The sequence below is a fragment of the Sinohyriopsis cumingii genome, chromosome 17 (genome assembly GCF_028554795.1).
Source record: "Sinohyriopsis cumingii isolate HCF-2022 chromosome 17, ASM2855479v2, whole genome shotgun sequence".
Classification (NCBI taxonomy): domain Eukaryota; kingdom Metazoa; phylum Mollusca; class Bivalvia; order Unionida; family Unionidae; genus Sinohyriopsis; species Sinohyriopsis cumingii.
In genome coordinates, this window is record NC_142977.1 from 73,525,419 (window position 1) to 73,544,844 (window position 19,426).

The window sequence follows — 19,426 nt, forward strand, 5'->3', positions numbered from 1 at the left end:
TCAGTAGATCTAAATATACAAAAAAACATTCAAAAATGAGTAATAGGTTACAGTGACATACATGTGTTGTGGTGGTCGGAGCCCAAAGTTTCAAGCACTTTAACTTCATTAAGTTTGTAAAGTAATGTTATAGAGTGGACGATGAAGTGTGCAAAGAGAAGCTATGCCATTATAGCAGTAACTTTGATATCATTTGTATATCTGTTGACTTGAATTATGTTTTATTTCTATATGCAATATTTACTGAAGCTGCTAAATGGTTGGAACATAGCAAAAGGTAAAACAAATCACATATGTCAGACACATCCATGGGTGTGGTATACAAATGCATATCAGAGTTACTGCTATAAGAATCGTCAAGAAAAAATTGGATGTCAAGAACAACATGAATATAATCAGTCCTAGATTTAATTTCATGTAGTGTTGTTTTTTTTAAGTATTGATTTAATTGTCTTTCCTATTTTCTAAAAATGCTGAGGTCTGGGATTTATAACGCCCATATAAAAAAATTCAGTGTTTTATCAACTTTCCACAGTTTGGTCCACCTATCAACATATGCCAAACAGTTATCATTCTGGAAGGACATCTACCCAATTATAAATTTTTTTGCAATAGCTGCACAAATTCTCATCAGAAATGTTGATAAACTTGTCATTTAATGCTACCCTCAACTGGGGTTAGATATCCATAAATGCTCTAAGTAATGTACACCCATTATGTGTGTATGCATATATACATGTGACCAGAGGTCTCGCTAGGGTTTTAAAACTTGGAGTCCAGGACTCCTATTTTGGTAAAAATGGAGTCCAATCCAGCAAACTCTGCAGTCCCCATAAGTATATAAATGCTTCCTAATAAGGTCACTAGCAGATGATATTCTGCCCATTTTACCTGGATGATAGGCAACCTGGCAGTTTCTGCTATATATGACCAACAAAACTGACCAATCTGAACTAGGCACACTGAAGCAAAATCAACTTATAAATTATAAACATGGATACAAACAGAAAGCCTGATTTGCATGCTATGTATTTTTGTAACCGTATCTTGAGATTCAATGAATTTATTTCATCTTCCAAACACCATATAAAGCCAATGGTAAATCTATCAGCGTACCACAAATATGGCTGATGATGATGTCATTTGGGAACTATCGCATAACTGAAGGGGCTAAATGTCCAGATGAGACTATTTAATAGTTGTCATTGAGTTTAATTTTCCAAATTCTTATCTCCAGATGAGACTATTCAATAGTTGTCATCGAGTTTAATTTTCCAAATTCTTATCTCCAGATGAGACTATTCAATAGTTGTCATTGAGTTGAATTTTCCAAATTCTTATGTCCAGATGAGACTATCCAACAGTTGTCATTGAGTTTAATTTTCCAAACTCTTTACACTACAATTCAAGGAAAGATCTTATTCTGAACACTAAGCCAGGCAGCGTGATTTCTTACAATTGGCTTCTGTTCTATCTGAACTATCAATTCTAACAACTTCAGCACTCTTCTGAATCTCATTAGAATTTTCATTAATTTCCCGTTTAACCCCAAAATACATATCCAAATTTTGCAAACGACATTTTATCTAAGTCTTGCTGTGTTGATTTCGAGGTCACACACTAATTCTTCTGCTAGACTAGAAAACGAACAGAATAATGAAGGCTACATTTGTTCATTTGATGTACTCTTATAATGACCACATGTACAAAACTGGGTCTTTCTGTCTCTGAATTAAGTCACTGTAAATGACTTCCCACTACTCAGCAGCTAGGAGAAGTCTATGCATCATGTTCTTTTGGTGTACTTTTATAATGACAAGATGTACATCTGGTGGCTACTGAATTCAGTCATTGTAAATATCAGCACAGCTAAAATGATCAATTGATCAACACATTTTCCCACTCAACAGGTGGATGAAGCAGAACTGACAAATTCTTGAATTTGCTGCCCAACTGTTGCATGTGAATGGAGGACTCCTGCGTAAGTGGTTTTCTGCATTCCAGAAATAAAAAAAACTGCGTCCAAATATGCATAATTAACAGCAGCTCAGGGCAACCATGAACACATGGTGTTAATTAAAATGCATACAGTATACAATTCATGAAATCTAGGTAGGAGAATGACATTTTGGGACAAGCAAAAATGTAGGTGGGTAAACAATGCACTGTCCCTCTTTAAAAACACCATAAGGCCAGTTAAATATTGCGCACTCTAATGTAAGAGAGATAAAGCTTATTTTCCAAAGAAAGGTAAATACATTGCAAAGTTTCTTAGACAGGTGCATTGTAACTATGTTTAGCATATCAAAGCTTAGCCAGTGTTATTTACCGCAAAAAAAAAACAAACACTGTCAGTCAAGCCTTAATCACTGTATAGTTGTGAAGATATATAAAATGCAATTAGGACAATTAAAAAAATGAAAGCTATTATATAATCTTGTTATCAGTTCTTCATTTTATTTAAAATTTGTTTAGTTACACATTTTCTAAATCTCGTTATATTTAAATGGGTTCATCAAAATATGTCAGTATTTTGGACAACAAAGATCTTTGCTGCTTTAAGTTAAATAAACTGATTCATAAACTTCAGTTTAGATTTACTTTGTAATTAAACTGAATATATTTACAGAACTGTAAATATTTTGGTATGTGTTTTGAACTACTGATTATTACTAATTATTTTTACTTGATTTTATTATATTCTTAGTCTGCAGAATAAAAACTTATTTACGAAATAATTTCCGTAGTTTTGAATTCCTACGTTTTCACATGTGACAAATATATATTTATATTTTGACATGTGAAAATAAAAGATTTCCCATGATGCCATATGGCGCTTGATTGTGTGAGCCTAGAAAAGTTGCAGAGATGTTCCCAGGATCTTACCAGAAATGGGGAGGGGGGAATTTTCCCCCTTGTCACTAAAATTAAGCGAGAAGTAGAGGAAAAAGGGGAGGGGGTGATAGACATAGTTCAATATTTACCTAGCACTTAAATACAGTCTCTTGTTCATCCTGTTACAGTCTGTTAGGGCAATCAGTGTCAAAATCTTCAAATGATGTCCATTCTAATTGTAGAAGGATCATGTGTTCTGAGCTTAATCTGTTCCTAAGCTGTGTGTGAATACTGTTCTATGACCAGTCACTGTTAGTGTCTTTCTCTTAAGTTATTTCCCTTTACTTCCTGACAACACTGATAAACCCACTGTGATACATTGCTGAATCAGACTTGCTTTGTTTCCAGAGAGAGTCAAATAAGATTTGGTCGGCCCAATCCTTCAGCTCTCTCAAGTATATATGGTCAGAAAATGAAACTAAGATCATTTTCACAGTCTTCTGTCTGAATGGGCAGATGCATAGCTAGTTTATCAATTGCAGAACCCCTCTAGTACATGTGTTTCGGTTATATAGCAGGATTTTCAAATATCCTTATGTATTATGTACAATTGCAGAATTTGGAATGGAAGAGGTATCATAAAGTAAATTGTCTGCACTTTTGAATGTATTTTTAGATTCTAATTTGTTCAGTTTATCTTAACAGAAAATTTTACCTACTGTTGCGCTGAATACATTTTATATGTGTGACTTTGAACTAATTTGTGAGAGTTCCTTTGCATCACCGCTTTCAAAACATGCAAATTTGTACAAATTTTGCATGAATCATGTGATTGCATACCCTGGGAGCATCTCGGAAGTTGTACCAGCAGCAAAAGAATGAAAATTTTGTGTTCTAGAATAAATAAATAGATTGTTAGTGTCTTTCTCTTAAGTTATTTCCCCTGACTTCTTGACAACACTGATAAAACCAGTGTGATGCATTGCTGAATCAGACTTGCTTTGTTTCCAGAGAGAATCAAATAAGATTTGGTCGGCCCAATCCTTCAGCTTTCTCAAGTATATATGACCAGAAAATGAAACTAAGGTCATTTTATGAAAAGTGGATGAGGTGAGGGTTTATGCCGAACAGTGAGTTTAACCTTCTAAACTTATATTCTGGAGCTAATTTAGCATATAAAAAAGACAATTTTCTTTTCTTATGCAAATACCATATACATTTCATCATGTGGTACCAACACCTATATATTCGTTAAAAATATCATGATTTGCATGCCACACGGCAAAATATGTCGGGTATTAATAAAGGAAAAGAGAATAGTCTCCATATAATAGTATTGTAGAAGATGTCAGACAAGATTAGTGTATAGTAAGAGAATTATTCTTCAAAAACGAAAATATTTAATGTTATCATTATAACCGTGTCTTTGGTAATATTTGTGTTACGAATTTCCACAAGCACTACACAGTTTGTCAACTACTACATACAAACAAAACATTGTTAAGTTTCTTTAAAATCAGCACTGACATATTCCACACTGCCCATAGCATCTATATTTTATACCTGATTCCATGTTCTCTACTGATACTTGATCCGTTGCTCCCGTTGATCGCAAGGTGCTTGCCTTTATTCTTTGCATTTCCTTCTTGAGTTTTGTCAATTTTCTGTTTTGATGGCTTTGGTCTGTGACAGCTTTCCTCTTGAGTGAACAAACGTCCTTTTTGATTACAGAATAACTAGCACTTTGTATTTTTACCTGCTTTTTCATGTGTTTCAGACTCGACACATTCCTGCACAAAATGGTAACTTTTGTGTCTACCTTTTGATATTTTGTATCTAAATCCATGAGTGTATCTTTGGTTTCCTTCTCAAAACTGTCAAACTGGACCTTTAAGTTTTTGAATTCTTCTTTCAAAGATTCCAATGTTACTTCTGTGTCTTTCTTATGAATTCCCAGCTCTTGTCTAAAATCATTTACACACTCCCTCAAAGACTTCATCTCAAGGTCAAGGTTAAAACATACATCCAGAGAATCATTATTTATCTGAAGAAAACAAAATCATATAAGACAGGAAAACGGTATTTTTATTTTAATACAGATGGCCTGAATGTTCTTGTAATGGTAGATTAGAATTCAAGGGATAAATGTAATGTCTGAAACTCCAATTAGGTCAGTTTCTTATTAAAAAAATACATCCCTCCAAATACAAGCAACCTATAATTAGTATAAAAGTTTCAAGTCTTTTCTTTGCATCTTTTAACAGAGAAATGATAAAAGAGGATCATAAAATACTGTGTAAAATATTTTAGCAGTTACCCTTGATGTACCATTGTGAACTGTTTAAGTGCTACATATATGTAACTTGATGAAGCATTTCCTCCCAGGATCACAATTCTAACACTGCCTATTCTGTGAAGTCAAGAAACTAACATTGAAACTACTGTTTTTAACATCCACAATATGATCGCAGAAGGAAACTAAGTCACAATGGGAATAATGTTGGCCTCTTCTGTTGCAACATACATGCATGTGGTGTACTTCGCCAGAGACAAATTACTGAACCCATCACGTTTACGTACATTCCAATAATTATATCCCAAGTTATTTCTCAACCTGACGAAAATGGTAATGTGCCAATTCACAAGGTTACAATCTGAGTTACGTCCCTTGAGATATATTGACCAGCCTTTCAATGTCAAAAGGATAGAGGAGCTTAATATATAAGTGCCCAACTATTTTAAACACTTGCTTTATTTAGTAATAGGGAACAGACAGCATGCATAAAAATAAATTATTTCCTACAGTGAAAAGATATCTCAAGCACGATTAAAAATTTCATGTGCTTCAAAAATTTATCATAAAAGAAAACAAATCAGATTGCTTCTTTTTACATAAAGCAATATGTTGAATAAAGAAGATGCAGCAGACAAAAAAGGGCCTAATGTTGCTTGTCTCGATTAAATCACCCTAAAAACCAACTGCAAAATCAGTTAGACAAGTAGTGTCAGTTAGGATGGTGATTTCTGCCAATTCCACTTCTTTTAATTAGTCGATAAAGTATATTAAATGTGTGTGTAATTCAGAAAAGGCAGTCAGATTTGAATACTGCTGAATTTTGTTGTGAAGTTTAAGGTGTTCAAAGGTATTTCACTGCTAGACACACTGGCCATAGTGAATGGTAGATGTGTATCATCTAGTAATACTGCCAATACTGAGTGGTAGCTCTGTATCATTTAGTAACACTGGCCATAGTGAATGGTAAATCTTTATTATTTATTAACGTTGACCATAGTGAATTGTAGATGTGCATCATTTTGTAACACTGGTCATAATGAATGTTAGACCTGTACTGCCTAAACAAAATATCCCAATGAATGTCACAATATCTGTAAGGATTTTTAAGCCCAATAATCACAGGTTTACTGATAATGTGGATACATGAAAATGAAATATCAATTGACCAATGAAAAAGAAATTGGACAATTCTTGAGTTTATGTTCCCTGTAGCAGCAGTCTGATCACTTTCTTGCTTATTACGACTTCCTATGACTTTATCCAATAGTTTTTATTAAATTCTGTGCAATAAATCGACACACAGATGGAACTGTTTACTGAAATTGCCAATCCAATAACTGCAAGTTTTACAAACTGTGGTAGTATGTCAGAATGGTCTCTGATTAATGTAAATCAACAGTTTTGCCATGATGGAAGTACAAATCAGCACCCTTTACCTACTACATACTGTTATAAAGTTTAAGTAAAAACTCTATATCAACAGAGTCCCTTGATGGAATTGATGCTCTACGAAGCGAAAAGAATTTCCTGGAATTCAAGACCATTTTTTCTTTTATCTGCTGCGTGTGGAACCATATCTGATATTAATCTGCAATAACAAAAGTTTCAAATTAGCTGCTGTGATGGACGTATTGGATGTTAGTTTGGCACCATTTTCATATAGGACAAAGTAGATGTTGCTAGAAGTCTTTTGGTAAAATCAACTTGTCATAAGTACTGTCCATTTATGGGGGGCAGTGACAAAATGTGTGTGATTTGGATTTTTAATGTAGCTTTAACCATTCTGCATTCACATCACTACCATGTCTGCAGTGTGGCAGTTTATTGTGATGTCTAGCACTAGGGCATCATGATGTCCCACCCAGTCACATTATCCTGACACTAGGCCAACTAGTCCTAACACAAACCTCTCACTGTTGAGTGCCTAGCGAGGCAGTTGTTATTACCATTTTTATTGGTCCTTATGACTTGGCCAAGGTTTGAACCCATGACCTCCTGCATGAATGGCAGATACTCTAACCACTAGGCCAGCGCAGCGATAGTGACAAAATGAACTGTCAGACAGTCATACTGAATGTACAACTGGTGCCATTTTAATTTATGGCCAACTAAGTATGATAAAAAGTACAAAGGCGAAAACCTCACATTGACAGAGACATCCATTCAGCAGGAGCAGAAATAGGCACCATTTTAATTTAGGATCATTCATAAAAGTCTTCTAAATAAAAAAACCAAGTCAACAAGACTAGTCACTGATGTGGAGTAGAAATAAAAAAGATCTCAAGATCGTACCGGGCACAATTTCTTTTTTTTCATTTTTGGACCAACTTGATCTCAAGATGAAACTTAATGCCTAGTTTCCTGTCTTTCCATCAAGTGCTTTACAAGTAGCAGCAATAATAAACTGCTGACAGACTCCATACATAGGGCCAACTCATACACCCACCCAGTCTTCAACCCTTAGAGATAAAACAAAACTAATATCTGTGTTTGGAAACTGTTCTTTAGAACAAAAATACCAGTCCCAAAACTTTTACAATTATGAAAAGCACGAAAAAGGTTTGTTTTGACCTCAGATCTTATCAGGTCATATACATAAAACAGAATAAAGCCAACTAAATTTCAGTCCAGTTCAAATGGATTTTTTTCAAAGGTGCCAAAAAGATTTTCATTTAAAGTGTAAAGTCCAAATGTCCAAAACTAGGGAAAAAATGAAAAGAAATCATTGTCATGTCCTGAATAATGAAAACAAATCATCTACATATAAATACAAACATGCCTACTGAATTTCAATTGCTCTTCTCAAGTGGTTTTTGCTTAATTCTGCTTAAAAGAATTTTGTAATAACGTCCAACAGGTTTAAAACAAAAAGACATGAAAAATCTGAAAAATTGTTGAAATGATCTAAAATTCTGATCGGGTTTTCAACCTAAGAATACATATATGTCAAATTTCATATGTATGCCTCAAGTATTCCTATTGATGTCCAAAAAGCTAAATAAAGTGTAATAAAATGAAATTGTTCTGGAAATTCTAATAATGTCATCTAAATAAAATACAAATTAGCTTACCAATTTTTATTTCTTTATCCAATCTGGCTTTTGCCAAGTATTATTTTATTATTTTGTTAAAATAGTGCAAACCGCAAAAGTAAAAATGTGAATGTGTAAACAAATTGAAAAAGTAACAATTAAAATATAATATGGTCATCTTAGGATCTAATTATGACAATGATATAATGAGTAAAATTGTATGGCTTTAAGCTTAAATATATTTTGTCCTAAAATAATTAAATGCAGGACAGACATAAAGACTTATGATAATAGTGACATACATCAGGAAAACAATCTGCTCCATTTGCTATCCCAGTGGAGGTATAAAAAACAATCAAAAATAGTTGGCACTAAGGAAATTGCCCAATCAATAACTTTCATGCCTTACTTGTATGATTCCTTAATTCCAAATATTTACTGAGGTTGCAATTAGTGAGACTATAATCATATTCCATACCCTATTTATCTCATCCACAGCCTGTTTGCATTCTTTAAGTGATCCGAGATAAGTTTTGTCCTGTAACAAATTAATTATGTCTTGCATGAAACTTTTACTGTCACCATCTGAAAGTCTCATGTCCCCAGAATGCACCACTCTGTTTCTTATGGTGGACACCTGAAAGTTGTCAAGCAACAATTCAAATAATTAGTAATAAAGTTTTAATATTTATATCTAAATTACAGCACGTTAAGTTGAAGACACAACTGCATGTATGTGCCTTTAATCTGTTAATAACTCATTTTTTTGGCCACAAATACAAAATCTCTGAGAAACACAACATACAAAGCATGGTTCAATTTAGAATCCTACCTGATGGGGCCACTGACCCATTCAGATTTTCAAAAATAATTTGAAACAAGTCACGAAACTGTCTTCACATCTCAGCTAGTGGTTCAGATAATAACATTTAATTATGACTAAAATGTTAATTATTCCTCAACAGTACAATATGGCATTATTTTTCCATATACAGAATAAGAATGAATCAAATTTATTTCATAAAACTAAAAAAGTACTTTTTCTTGTTTGACAGAGCAATTGCTTATAACTTATGATCATTGTTCTAAATATATAATTTATAAATTACAGATTTCAGATATGAAATACAGATATATTTGTCACATGAATTATTATAGCATCACAATTTGTTTTAAATACTGTTTACCTTCCATGTTAATAATACTTGTACTGCAATGCGATTTCGTTTACCATGCATATGGGAATTTTCTGCATAAGATGCTTATTGATTTCCAGCTGATTCAATATTAACTGATTTATGACCATTGTATGAGATCTATTTAGAATCTATTGTTTTATCATATTGAAGCAAATTACAAGTTGATCTTGCAGATATTGGGTCAAAAGAGTTGATGATGCAGGGATGACTTCTCTATATTCTACATTACTGATCTTATGAATATTACAAGTGGACTTGGCATGTAAAAGTGAGTGAGCGTGGTGTAATATATAGAACGAGACTGCTTTCAATAGGCAACTTGCTTGTATTATAATGGTACATTTCAATTATTCTAATCAAACTGTATCTGTTTATAAATATGAATGTATTATATATTTAAATGTTACTGTATCCCAGCTTATAAATATCACTGGATTTCTAATCATTCTGTCCCAGCTTATAAATATCACTGGATTACTAATCATTCTGTCCCAGCTTATAAACATCATTTGATTTATTACTCTAATCATACTGTCCCAGCTTATATATCATTGGATTTAATATTGTAATCATACTGTCATAGTTAGCAAATATCACTGGCTTTATTGTTCTAATCATAAAGTCTCTGTTGATAGCTATGATAGGATTTAACACTAATCAGATTATCTCTTTATAAATATCAATGGATTTAATGTTTGTGTCATACTGTCCAAGCTGTTAGACACATACACATACACACCCATATATATATATATATATATATATATATATATATATATATATATATATATATATATACACACATACATACACACACATACATACACACAGACAATTGGACTTAATGTTCTACAAATACTATCTGAGCATATAAATATCACTGGGTTTGATAATACTGTCTTAACTTATAAATATTATTGTAATTAATGTTATAAAATACCGTCTTGGTTTATTAACATTGGAGAAAATTTTAGGAGCCCTGTGTGGTTGAATGGTCTCAGGTGCTCACCTTTACAGATCACACATCTCACCTGTCTGCATGGGTTCAAGTCTCAGCTTGTACATTGGGAGTATGTGAGAAAGTTTTGAAGTGGTTCTTCTATAGGTCAGTGGTAGTCAAGATCAACACTTTTATACTACTTATGCAATATTTTGTTTCTATGGTAACATAAATAACACAAAATGCAGAAATTCTAAGCACAAAAAGGCACCTATATGCAACTAGCTTAATACATGCACCAAGTATGGTGGAAATAACTTCAATGGCTTGAGAACTGTGGTGTGTAAAAAGATGAAGTTTATATTACATACAGAATTTGAACAGGCACAGGGATAGCTATATCAGCCCCATATTACATACTCGGAGGAGGGGATAAAAATAAGTTGACACAAAGCCATACTCTCCTAGGCATTACACTGTTAGCTAGTTTTTTTTAAAAAGACTTTAGAAGCTGCAAAATCTTTGGATTATGTTCATGATAAGGTTTTCAAACGGGATGCTGGTTGTCTTTAAGTTTTCCCAATTTGAGTGCAACCTAAAAGTTTACACCCAAACCATCAGAGATGTCAGCAGGATTATAAAGTTTAATATACACCTCTACCCCATTTTTCTTAAAAGTTCAGCAATTCTCCTTTTGGAATTGTTCTTTCATATCTCAAAACTTGAAATGCATGTTATAGTGCTCAACTAGTTCATGAGGTTCTTGGGTAGGAGTTAAAAGGTGAGATAAAAAAGTAACTAGGCCATGAGCAAAAAACTGCATCATAGGTGTCAAAGCAAAGGTATCTGGTAAGAGTTTAGAATGGAATGAATTTTAATCTTGACAATTTACGAAAGTAAGGGATACAGAAGATCTAAAGAAATTATTACAATGTTACATATAGCTGGTACAAACAATGACAATTTTTAGGGTCTTTTATCCAACCAAACTGTAGGTGCAATAGACGCAAGGCACCGAATATGAAATCAATCTGGGTTCTGTCCTTTGGGTAACTGTCAATCGATAGGGTGGAGATAGAAGGAAGGACATGTTCAAATATAATGAAGTGATGATGATAAATGTCAGGCAGATAATCAAATACCACGTGTGTCAGTGTAAGGCCTGCTGGGGATAGTTTCCCATGGAAGTATTTACAACTGGCCATCAGGGTAAGCAGGGCCTGAGCATCACTATGGGATGGACCGATGTTAGCAAGTGGCTGACCCCGAGGCATGTACAACTTTGCACATTCACAGGGAACAAATGGCCAGGCAGTCACATTACAGTTCTCCCAGTAGATTTTGTTTGATGTAGGGTTGGTGTGGAAAGTCATTAGTTCAGTTAACCAGATATCACAGAGACTGGATGGGCAGGGAGATCGAAATTTCCAGACATATGTATTTCTGTTCTGTTTCACATCCTTTGAATTGCAACAGGAACACTGTGGTTTTGGTACAACTGAGCCCGCATAAAGTTTCTGCATCAGAGACTGGTGCATAGCATCCACCTCCCCTTGTATAAAGGAATGGAGTCCACCTTTTAGATAGTACAGAGCCAAGCCAACCCTCAACCAATTACAGTACTCAGGGTCCTTGACCTTGGTTGCAGCACCAGTGGGAGGCATCTCAACCTCTGTCTTAGTCAGATGGATCTAGAACTCTTCTTATCAGTCATTACTACCACTACCTGGAAAATAAAACAAAAATAAGACTGACAGTCTGCAATAAATATCTTACTTGCACAGATACATGCTTTCCATGTATATTGCTTGTATGGCCATCATACCAATAATCAATGTGCAGCATGCCATACATTTTACAACACAAAGAACTAGTTAACCAATTTTACAGCATAATATAACAAATTAAAGATAAAGCTAAAAAAGCTACCTTCTATGTAATTGTTCCATCATCTTTCAAAGAAAATACATGCAAGGGCACAACCGTCTTGTAACTTGATGTAACTAAGAAAACCCACATGCTTTTTTAGAAAAACTGTCAGAGATATTGTGATACAACCTGTATGTTACCTGCTGTCACATCGCCTTTTAAACTGATGAGTAGAAATTATGTAACTTTGTAGTTATTTTATTCATGTGTTAACCATTAGTAAGAAGGGGTGTCATTGGATTCCAAGCCACTGGTCTCAGAGAGGGGGTCAAAGGTGAAATACACAAAAATTTCAGTTAATAGTGTTGTTCAAATATTTTCTAACTGAGATTTATAGCAGTAAGACATGTTGTATGTGTGGTAGAGTCTGCTGTTGTCCTCTGATTATTGCTGTCTGGAGTGTGGTTTGAGTACTTTATGGGAAAGAGGGCTATGGAAGGGGGAAATATGCAGTGAAAATGGTGAGCAAACATACTGTAATGGCTGAGCTAGGTCTGATAATACTACTTTGGAGTATCGCACCAGGGATGAGTATGCTTCTTATCATCTAAGGATGGTGAATGGAGTAAACTCGAACTCTTGATTTCTTTTCAACCATAACACAAGATGATTCATTTATTAAGAAACAGTGAATAATGTCGGTTCATAACCATGACAGTCTTGTTGTCTTTATACTAAGCCAAAATACTATCACTGTCATGAGGTACATTATGGTATATGATAATTTCACACAAGGTTAGGGTACACATTAGCATTATATTATTAGTTCATTATATTATTACTTCTTTTGACGATTGATACCGGTAATTAATAAGATTTACCATATTTGGATTTAGTTGCAATAAAGTTAACTACAGAAGAGAAAATATGACTTGATTGTAATTTTGAAATGTAAAAATCTGCAAGGAAAACACTTCCTTGACTTATAGCATAATACTTATTTGAAGTGAACTGATAAGATGAATGAAAATTGTCTGTCAAGTCGGTGAGGAAAACACTCACAATGACTTAGACAACTAGTAAATTATAAAATAGACAAATAACTTATGTTTTATAGATTGCTAGAATAATCAAGTATTGTTGAATTGAATTTAGAATGTCAAGTCAGTGAGGAAAACACTCACAATGACTTAGACAACTAGTAAAGTATAAAATTGACACATAACTTATGTTTTATAGATTGCGAGAATAATCGAGTACCGTTGAATTGAATTTAGAATGTCAAGTCAGTGAGGAAAACACTCACAATGACTTAAACATTTTATTTCATTAAAAACGTTGTTGGACATATAATTTAAGAAATGGAATTACATATTGGTAATGTAGAGAAACTTCTCTGTATGTCTTTAGCTTCATAAAACTAATTAAATAAAGAAAGAAATAAAAGTATTGGTCTGTGAGGACAACACTCACTTAACCATATAACTGAGTTTCAAATAACAAATGATATAACAATAGTTTGCTTGTAAAAATAAATTAGAAATGACTAGAATGCATATAATTTGGAAGATGTGATGTGATGTGATTTTGATTTTTAACGTAGCTTTAACAATTTTGCAGTCATATCGCTACGATGTCTGCAATGAAGCAGTTTATAGTGATGTCTAGCACTGGGGCATCATGCCACAGACATGTAGCATGATGTCCCACCCAGTCACATTATCCTGACACCAGGCCGACCAGTCCTAACACTAAACCTCTTAATGCTGAACGCCAAGCGAGGCAGCTGTTAGTACCATTTTTTAAGTCTCTGGTATGACTCGGCCGGGGAATGAATCCACGACCTCCCGCATCCGAGGTGGACGCTCTAACCACTAGGCCACCAGAGCGGTTAATTTGGAAGAGAAAAAAAGAATTAAAAATAAATAAAATAAATAACTTAAACAAAATTTGAGTTGTACTTAAATAAACTTTAACCAAAATTTACTGTCCAAAATACTGCCTAAAGTTACATAACTCTAATTAAACTACACAACAAAATGAAGAAAAATAAAAACCTCAGAATAACTGTGATATACCTAGTTTGATTGCTGCTAGCTGCTAAATGACTGAACCCCCACCCCCCCCACAAGCAGCCCACAAAGCCTTATATACTCCTGACAAAACCCACAACCAACAAATCCAGCAAAACCCAGTTCTAACAAAACTCACAACCAACAGAGCCTACAAAACCCACAAATCCAACAAAACCCACAGCACCCACAAAACTCACAGTTCTAACAAAACCCACAGTTTTCTTGGAATATTCAAACAAGCATGAGCTAGTATTGCATGTGTATATTTAGTCAATTTTCACAATGATTATTTACAGAAATTACCAGCTGGATATTTTACACATTGCTACATTGCAATTGTATTGCCCCGAGAAATAAAAATAATCAGTTTTGTATTTCCTGGCACATACCGTGTTATGCTGTCGCTCATAGCAATGGTTCAGAAACTGTGTTATGCACTCTTACAATATTACTGAGGTAGACCGCGTGACAGGGCAGTCAACATATGTATGTACCAAAGAAATGAAGAGAAAAACCAAACTTAAATACGATGATGTATACAAAATGAAACATCAGGGGCTATAAACACACAGAATATGTATCGCACAGTCTTAAATCGTTAACTAGAAATAGTCATTAATCAAATTATCAAGGATGCCAGCCGCTGGCATGATACTCCCTATTTTCACTAGCTCAAAACATGTAGACTATACCAACTATTAATCGACGAAGTCAGCAAAACAGAGGATCCTAGAATATATTAATGTCAACTCATTTGAGCAATTCACTGATTTTTAAAAATAAAAGAGACCGAATTAGGCGGCTTGAATGAATAGTATTTACCGTATACACCACTCCCTAAATGCAGGTTATTACAACATACTAGTTCATACTAATATTACTGCACTTGCTTCCATTGCAGAGAAATCCATCTTGAGAAACCACTTTACTTCCCACAAATGAGGTCTCTGTAAACATTTTCTGAGACCCTTCTATCAGCCAACTAAAGTGGACCTTTACGACAGGTGTTCTCATTAGATACTATTCCTTCTGACAATAAAAGTAATCTTTGAAGACAAGTGTTCCCTCAAAAAGACTATTCATTCTGCCAACAAAAGAGATAAAGTCTTATCCATTCTGCCAACAAAACCCACATAAGGGCTGCAACTGAACATGTGTCATACCCACCTGCTGTTACTTGGCAAAGAGCAAGTATCGCAGCACAAACAAAAGGGAAGTCAACTTGAAAACACAGTGAATGCTGCCTTATATGCCAAGGGCTGGTTGAGTCACGTGCACTGGCAGAAAACTTATGAATTAAATCTGACTGATGGAAAAGGAAAATACAAAATAAATCAAAACTTGTATTGCACCAAACAGAGTGTGTATACAGAAAAACACAAATATTAATACAAATATAGTTTGTAAGGAGTTGCACCAAAACAATATACCTGTTAGTAAACACCCATGGTAAAGAACACTGATGAACTTTGCAGTGGATAGTATTAAATATAATCATAATATTTTCAAATTATTAAGATCCAAATAACTGAAAGAATTTTATAATGATTGCTGTTATGAAATGGAAAAATACAGCGCATACCGTATACACATTTTTCAATGGGATTAGTGTCAAGAAAACTTACGATATATGAGTTTACAGTAGTTTTCTACACCGAAAGACGTCAAAGTTTCTTACATTACCCATAGTTTTAGTAATTCTGCATAGATAATATGACCTCTAATCTGCATGAATCGAATTCATAGTAAAAATAATGTATATTTATAAGCAAGTATATATACATATACAGTATATGAAGGTGGATCAGTATAAGTTGTATAAACACACACACACACACACACACACACACACACACACAAATAAAACAAATTAAAGCACAGCGGACCCAGGTTCATAGAAGTTCACTTGGTCTCACATCCAGGTAAGATGAAAATTCATGTGTACTAGACATTGTGCTAACCTTTACAAACCAATACAAATAATGGGCTCTCTACCTAACTTCAAAAGTAGTAATCTTCCATCAAAGACAACAGAACTACTTACCTGTCATTATCATCAAAACGAAATACATTGATCCAAACTAGTCTACAGACAGCATCCTTCAAACGAAGCACTTACATAATTTTTCATCAGCTGGTCAGACAAACCTTGTGCATCATGCAGCCTCAGAAAATATATTAGATAAATAAACAAGTAAATAAATTTGTTAACTGTAAGAATAATACATGAAATGTCCACTTACTGTAGGCAACACAAAAAATCCTGAATGCAATTTTTCCATACTTTTGTAGTTTTATTCATGGCATGCATGAATAATGTCCTTAATGGTTGCAAATTCAACATAAATTTTGTTAAAATAGTTGAAAACCAATTTAGGTTAAAAACTAATCTGTTAGTGAGGTTTCACTTCTGTCTCCAATTATTTGACCTCAAGTTGCTCTACCTGGCATGGAAATTATAAACATCAAAGCTTGATATTGAGATTAAATATTTAGTTTCAGCTAATCAAAAATCTTTTCAGATATCAAGCCATCTGTGACCAGTTGAAATAATATATCATATTGAAACTCAAGCTAATAGGTTTTATGATCTCTGGCCCTGCATAGTTTTGTAAACAGCCTGTACTGGTTTTCTTGATTTCCTTCAGTATCAATCAAAACAGAAAACTTAACAGTAATCTCTCAATACAGAAAAGTATCCCACATCTGTACCCATCATGAGACACATGTTGTTTTGATAATTGTTTCCCCTGATACTTGATAAATTTACACAGATTATCTGGGAGACACTTCACTAGGCAGTACAATAGAAAATTCTGAACATATAGTGTCCACATAATAAACATTACTTGTGATTTTATAAACACCTACAAACTGCTTCACTGCCAAGGAAATAGTGAGCTTTTTAGCCACTGAAATAGCGATTCTGAGAGGCCACAACTTGATAATATTACAAGAATAAATAAATCTTCTTAGCTTAGACAATGTTTCAGATACTAATGTTACGCATTGACAAAAATGTTCATACCATATGGGCATGCAGTTTTATTCCTGCCACACATCTTCCAGGTGAATTGCTCTAAAACATGCCTGGTCCTTATAAACAAATATGATAAATACAGTTAAAGAGAGATAACCCTTACTTAACTAACACTTAAGAAAATGTAGATCATTCCACACAATCACAACACGACATATCCACCAAAGGATCAGACCCCTATTTCATTAAATGTTTCTTCTGCAAACTGAGACTTAACATAGTCACATTTTAGACCAGATTTGTCATATACCTGAGTGATAATATTCTTGCCTATGGTGGTTTTCCATAACTTGCATTAGATCACCTCTGTGTCGTATGCCATCTCAAGGTATCAGTCCGTAAACCTTCGTCTCTGTTTGCTATGAAGAGAAACCTTCATCTGTTAAATAGAACCGAACTAATGCATGACAACCAAGCAAACACAGCAAATTTGTTACCTCCTACAGCAATACAACATGAAAAGTGCTTGCATTTATTGCTTGGCAAATGTGCCCCAGCAACCAAGTGCAGAGTATTAATTCAAAAGTGTTGTCCACGGTATAGTGGTGTTAGGGACCACTGCTTCGCACTGCTAAAAGACAATGCCTTAAGGATGAGAGGATTTGGCTTTCCACCAGCCTCACTATTTATAAGCAGATCTATGAAGCTGCTAAGAAGAATGTCAAATACATAGTTTATACAGCAAAAATCAGCTTACTAAAATCCCAAGATCACTGACAATTCTAACCCCAAAAATCTCTACTTGATTATGAACAAGCTAATGTCACGGAATAAATGTACACCACTTCCAACAATCTTCTCCGACCAACCTTTCTGGGCCTGTTTGTAAATTTCTTCCATGACAAAGTTCATCCACTAGAGATAATGTTGACAGTACAACTTCAAATGACTCATCATCACCATACAGTTGTGATACAGAATATACACAGCAACCTGTAACAGCATTTAAACTTGTTTGGTACATACAATTGTGAAAAAGTGTACTCCAAAGTGATATGAACTCGAACGAATTCCCACATCACTGCTGCTTGAGTGCTTAGATATAATTTGCCTTCACTAACCAGTGTTATCAATACTTCTCTCTCCTCTGAGTAATGTCCATTATTTTTCAAACTGTTGTTGTAAAACAGTTTTTTTATAAAAAAACCGACACTTGCTACTTACAATTTAAAGAACTAATGCCCTGTTTCTAACCTCTCTACATGTCAAAAATCTTAGAAAAATTTGTTCTATCCCAAGTTTTATCTCATCTGAATTCAAACAGCCTTTTTAGCAATGTAGTCGGCATAACGCCCTCGCCATAGTGCTGAAACTTCCCATCTGAAAATGGTGAACATTTTCTCTGCTTGAATTTTGCTAATGATTTCATGCAGGTAAGACTATGTAACATCATTTAAATTTGCAATTTCTGATAAATAATTTTCCTATCAACTTCATGCATGACTTGATGTAATTGCATTTACGTTTGCTAGGCCAGCTGGTAAACAGCTATCCTATACTGCTACCATGTTGGGTTACTGTAATGCTAGACTGGTTTTCATACTTTCCATCTAAGAGAAGATACCAATATGGAGCTGTCTGCAAACTAACCAGTCTACTAAATGAACCTAATCCACTAAGAATCGGATTGACTATAAAAATGTTTACTGCAAGCACTCAAATGATTGGTACTGCAACCATCAAATATTCTGTTCAGAACTCAATAAGTTTAACTCATGACTATTCAATTACGTAATTGTTTATGTCATCAAGTGGTGGCAGAGAATTCCCAGGTTTTCCAGACTTTCATCAATATTTGCAAAACTCAAGCACTTTTCACGGTCGGGAAAAACTCTATTATTTCCCTGACTTTTTTCAAGATTTCTTAGTTTCCAAAATGAAATTTGGCCAAAGGTAACTCAAAGAAAACATGCACTGACAAAAGATAAAATAAACTTGTACGACAATATTTGACTGGGAACTATTAGGTCTTATTTGAATGAATTTCAATATAATCTTTAGTATAGTCTTAATTAGTTTTAATTCACAATGCCTGAACAATTCAATTTGATACACATTTTCTTAAAGCCATTTGTTTTTGGTAATTGCAACAGAATTTAATAAAATTTATATCATGTACAAAATTAAATATAAAATGATG

General features: G+C 34.1%; 1 protein-coding gene across 1 annotated transcript in view; it reads right to left on the reverse strand.

The window, feature by feature from the left end:
* The window catches only part of LOC149779237 (uncharacterized), a 156,327-nt gene that overhangs the window by 75,228 nt on the left and 61,673 nt on the right, over nucleotides 1–19,426 (reverse strand). Inside the window, exons 4-6 of the mRNA XM_089938412.1 lie at nucleotides 11,445–11,978; nucleotides 8,642–8,800; nucleotides 4,399–4,879 (exon numbers count right to left, since the gene is read on the reverse strand). Of these exons, the coding sequence (XP_089794538.1) occupies nucleotides 4,399–4,879; nucleotides 8,642–8,800; nucleotides 11,445–11,978 (1,174 nt within the window). The remainder of the gene's footprint in view (nucleotides 1–4,398; nucleotides 4,880–8,641; nucleotides 8,801–11,444; nucleotides 11,979–19,426) is intronic.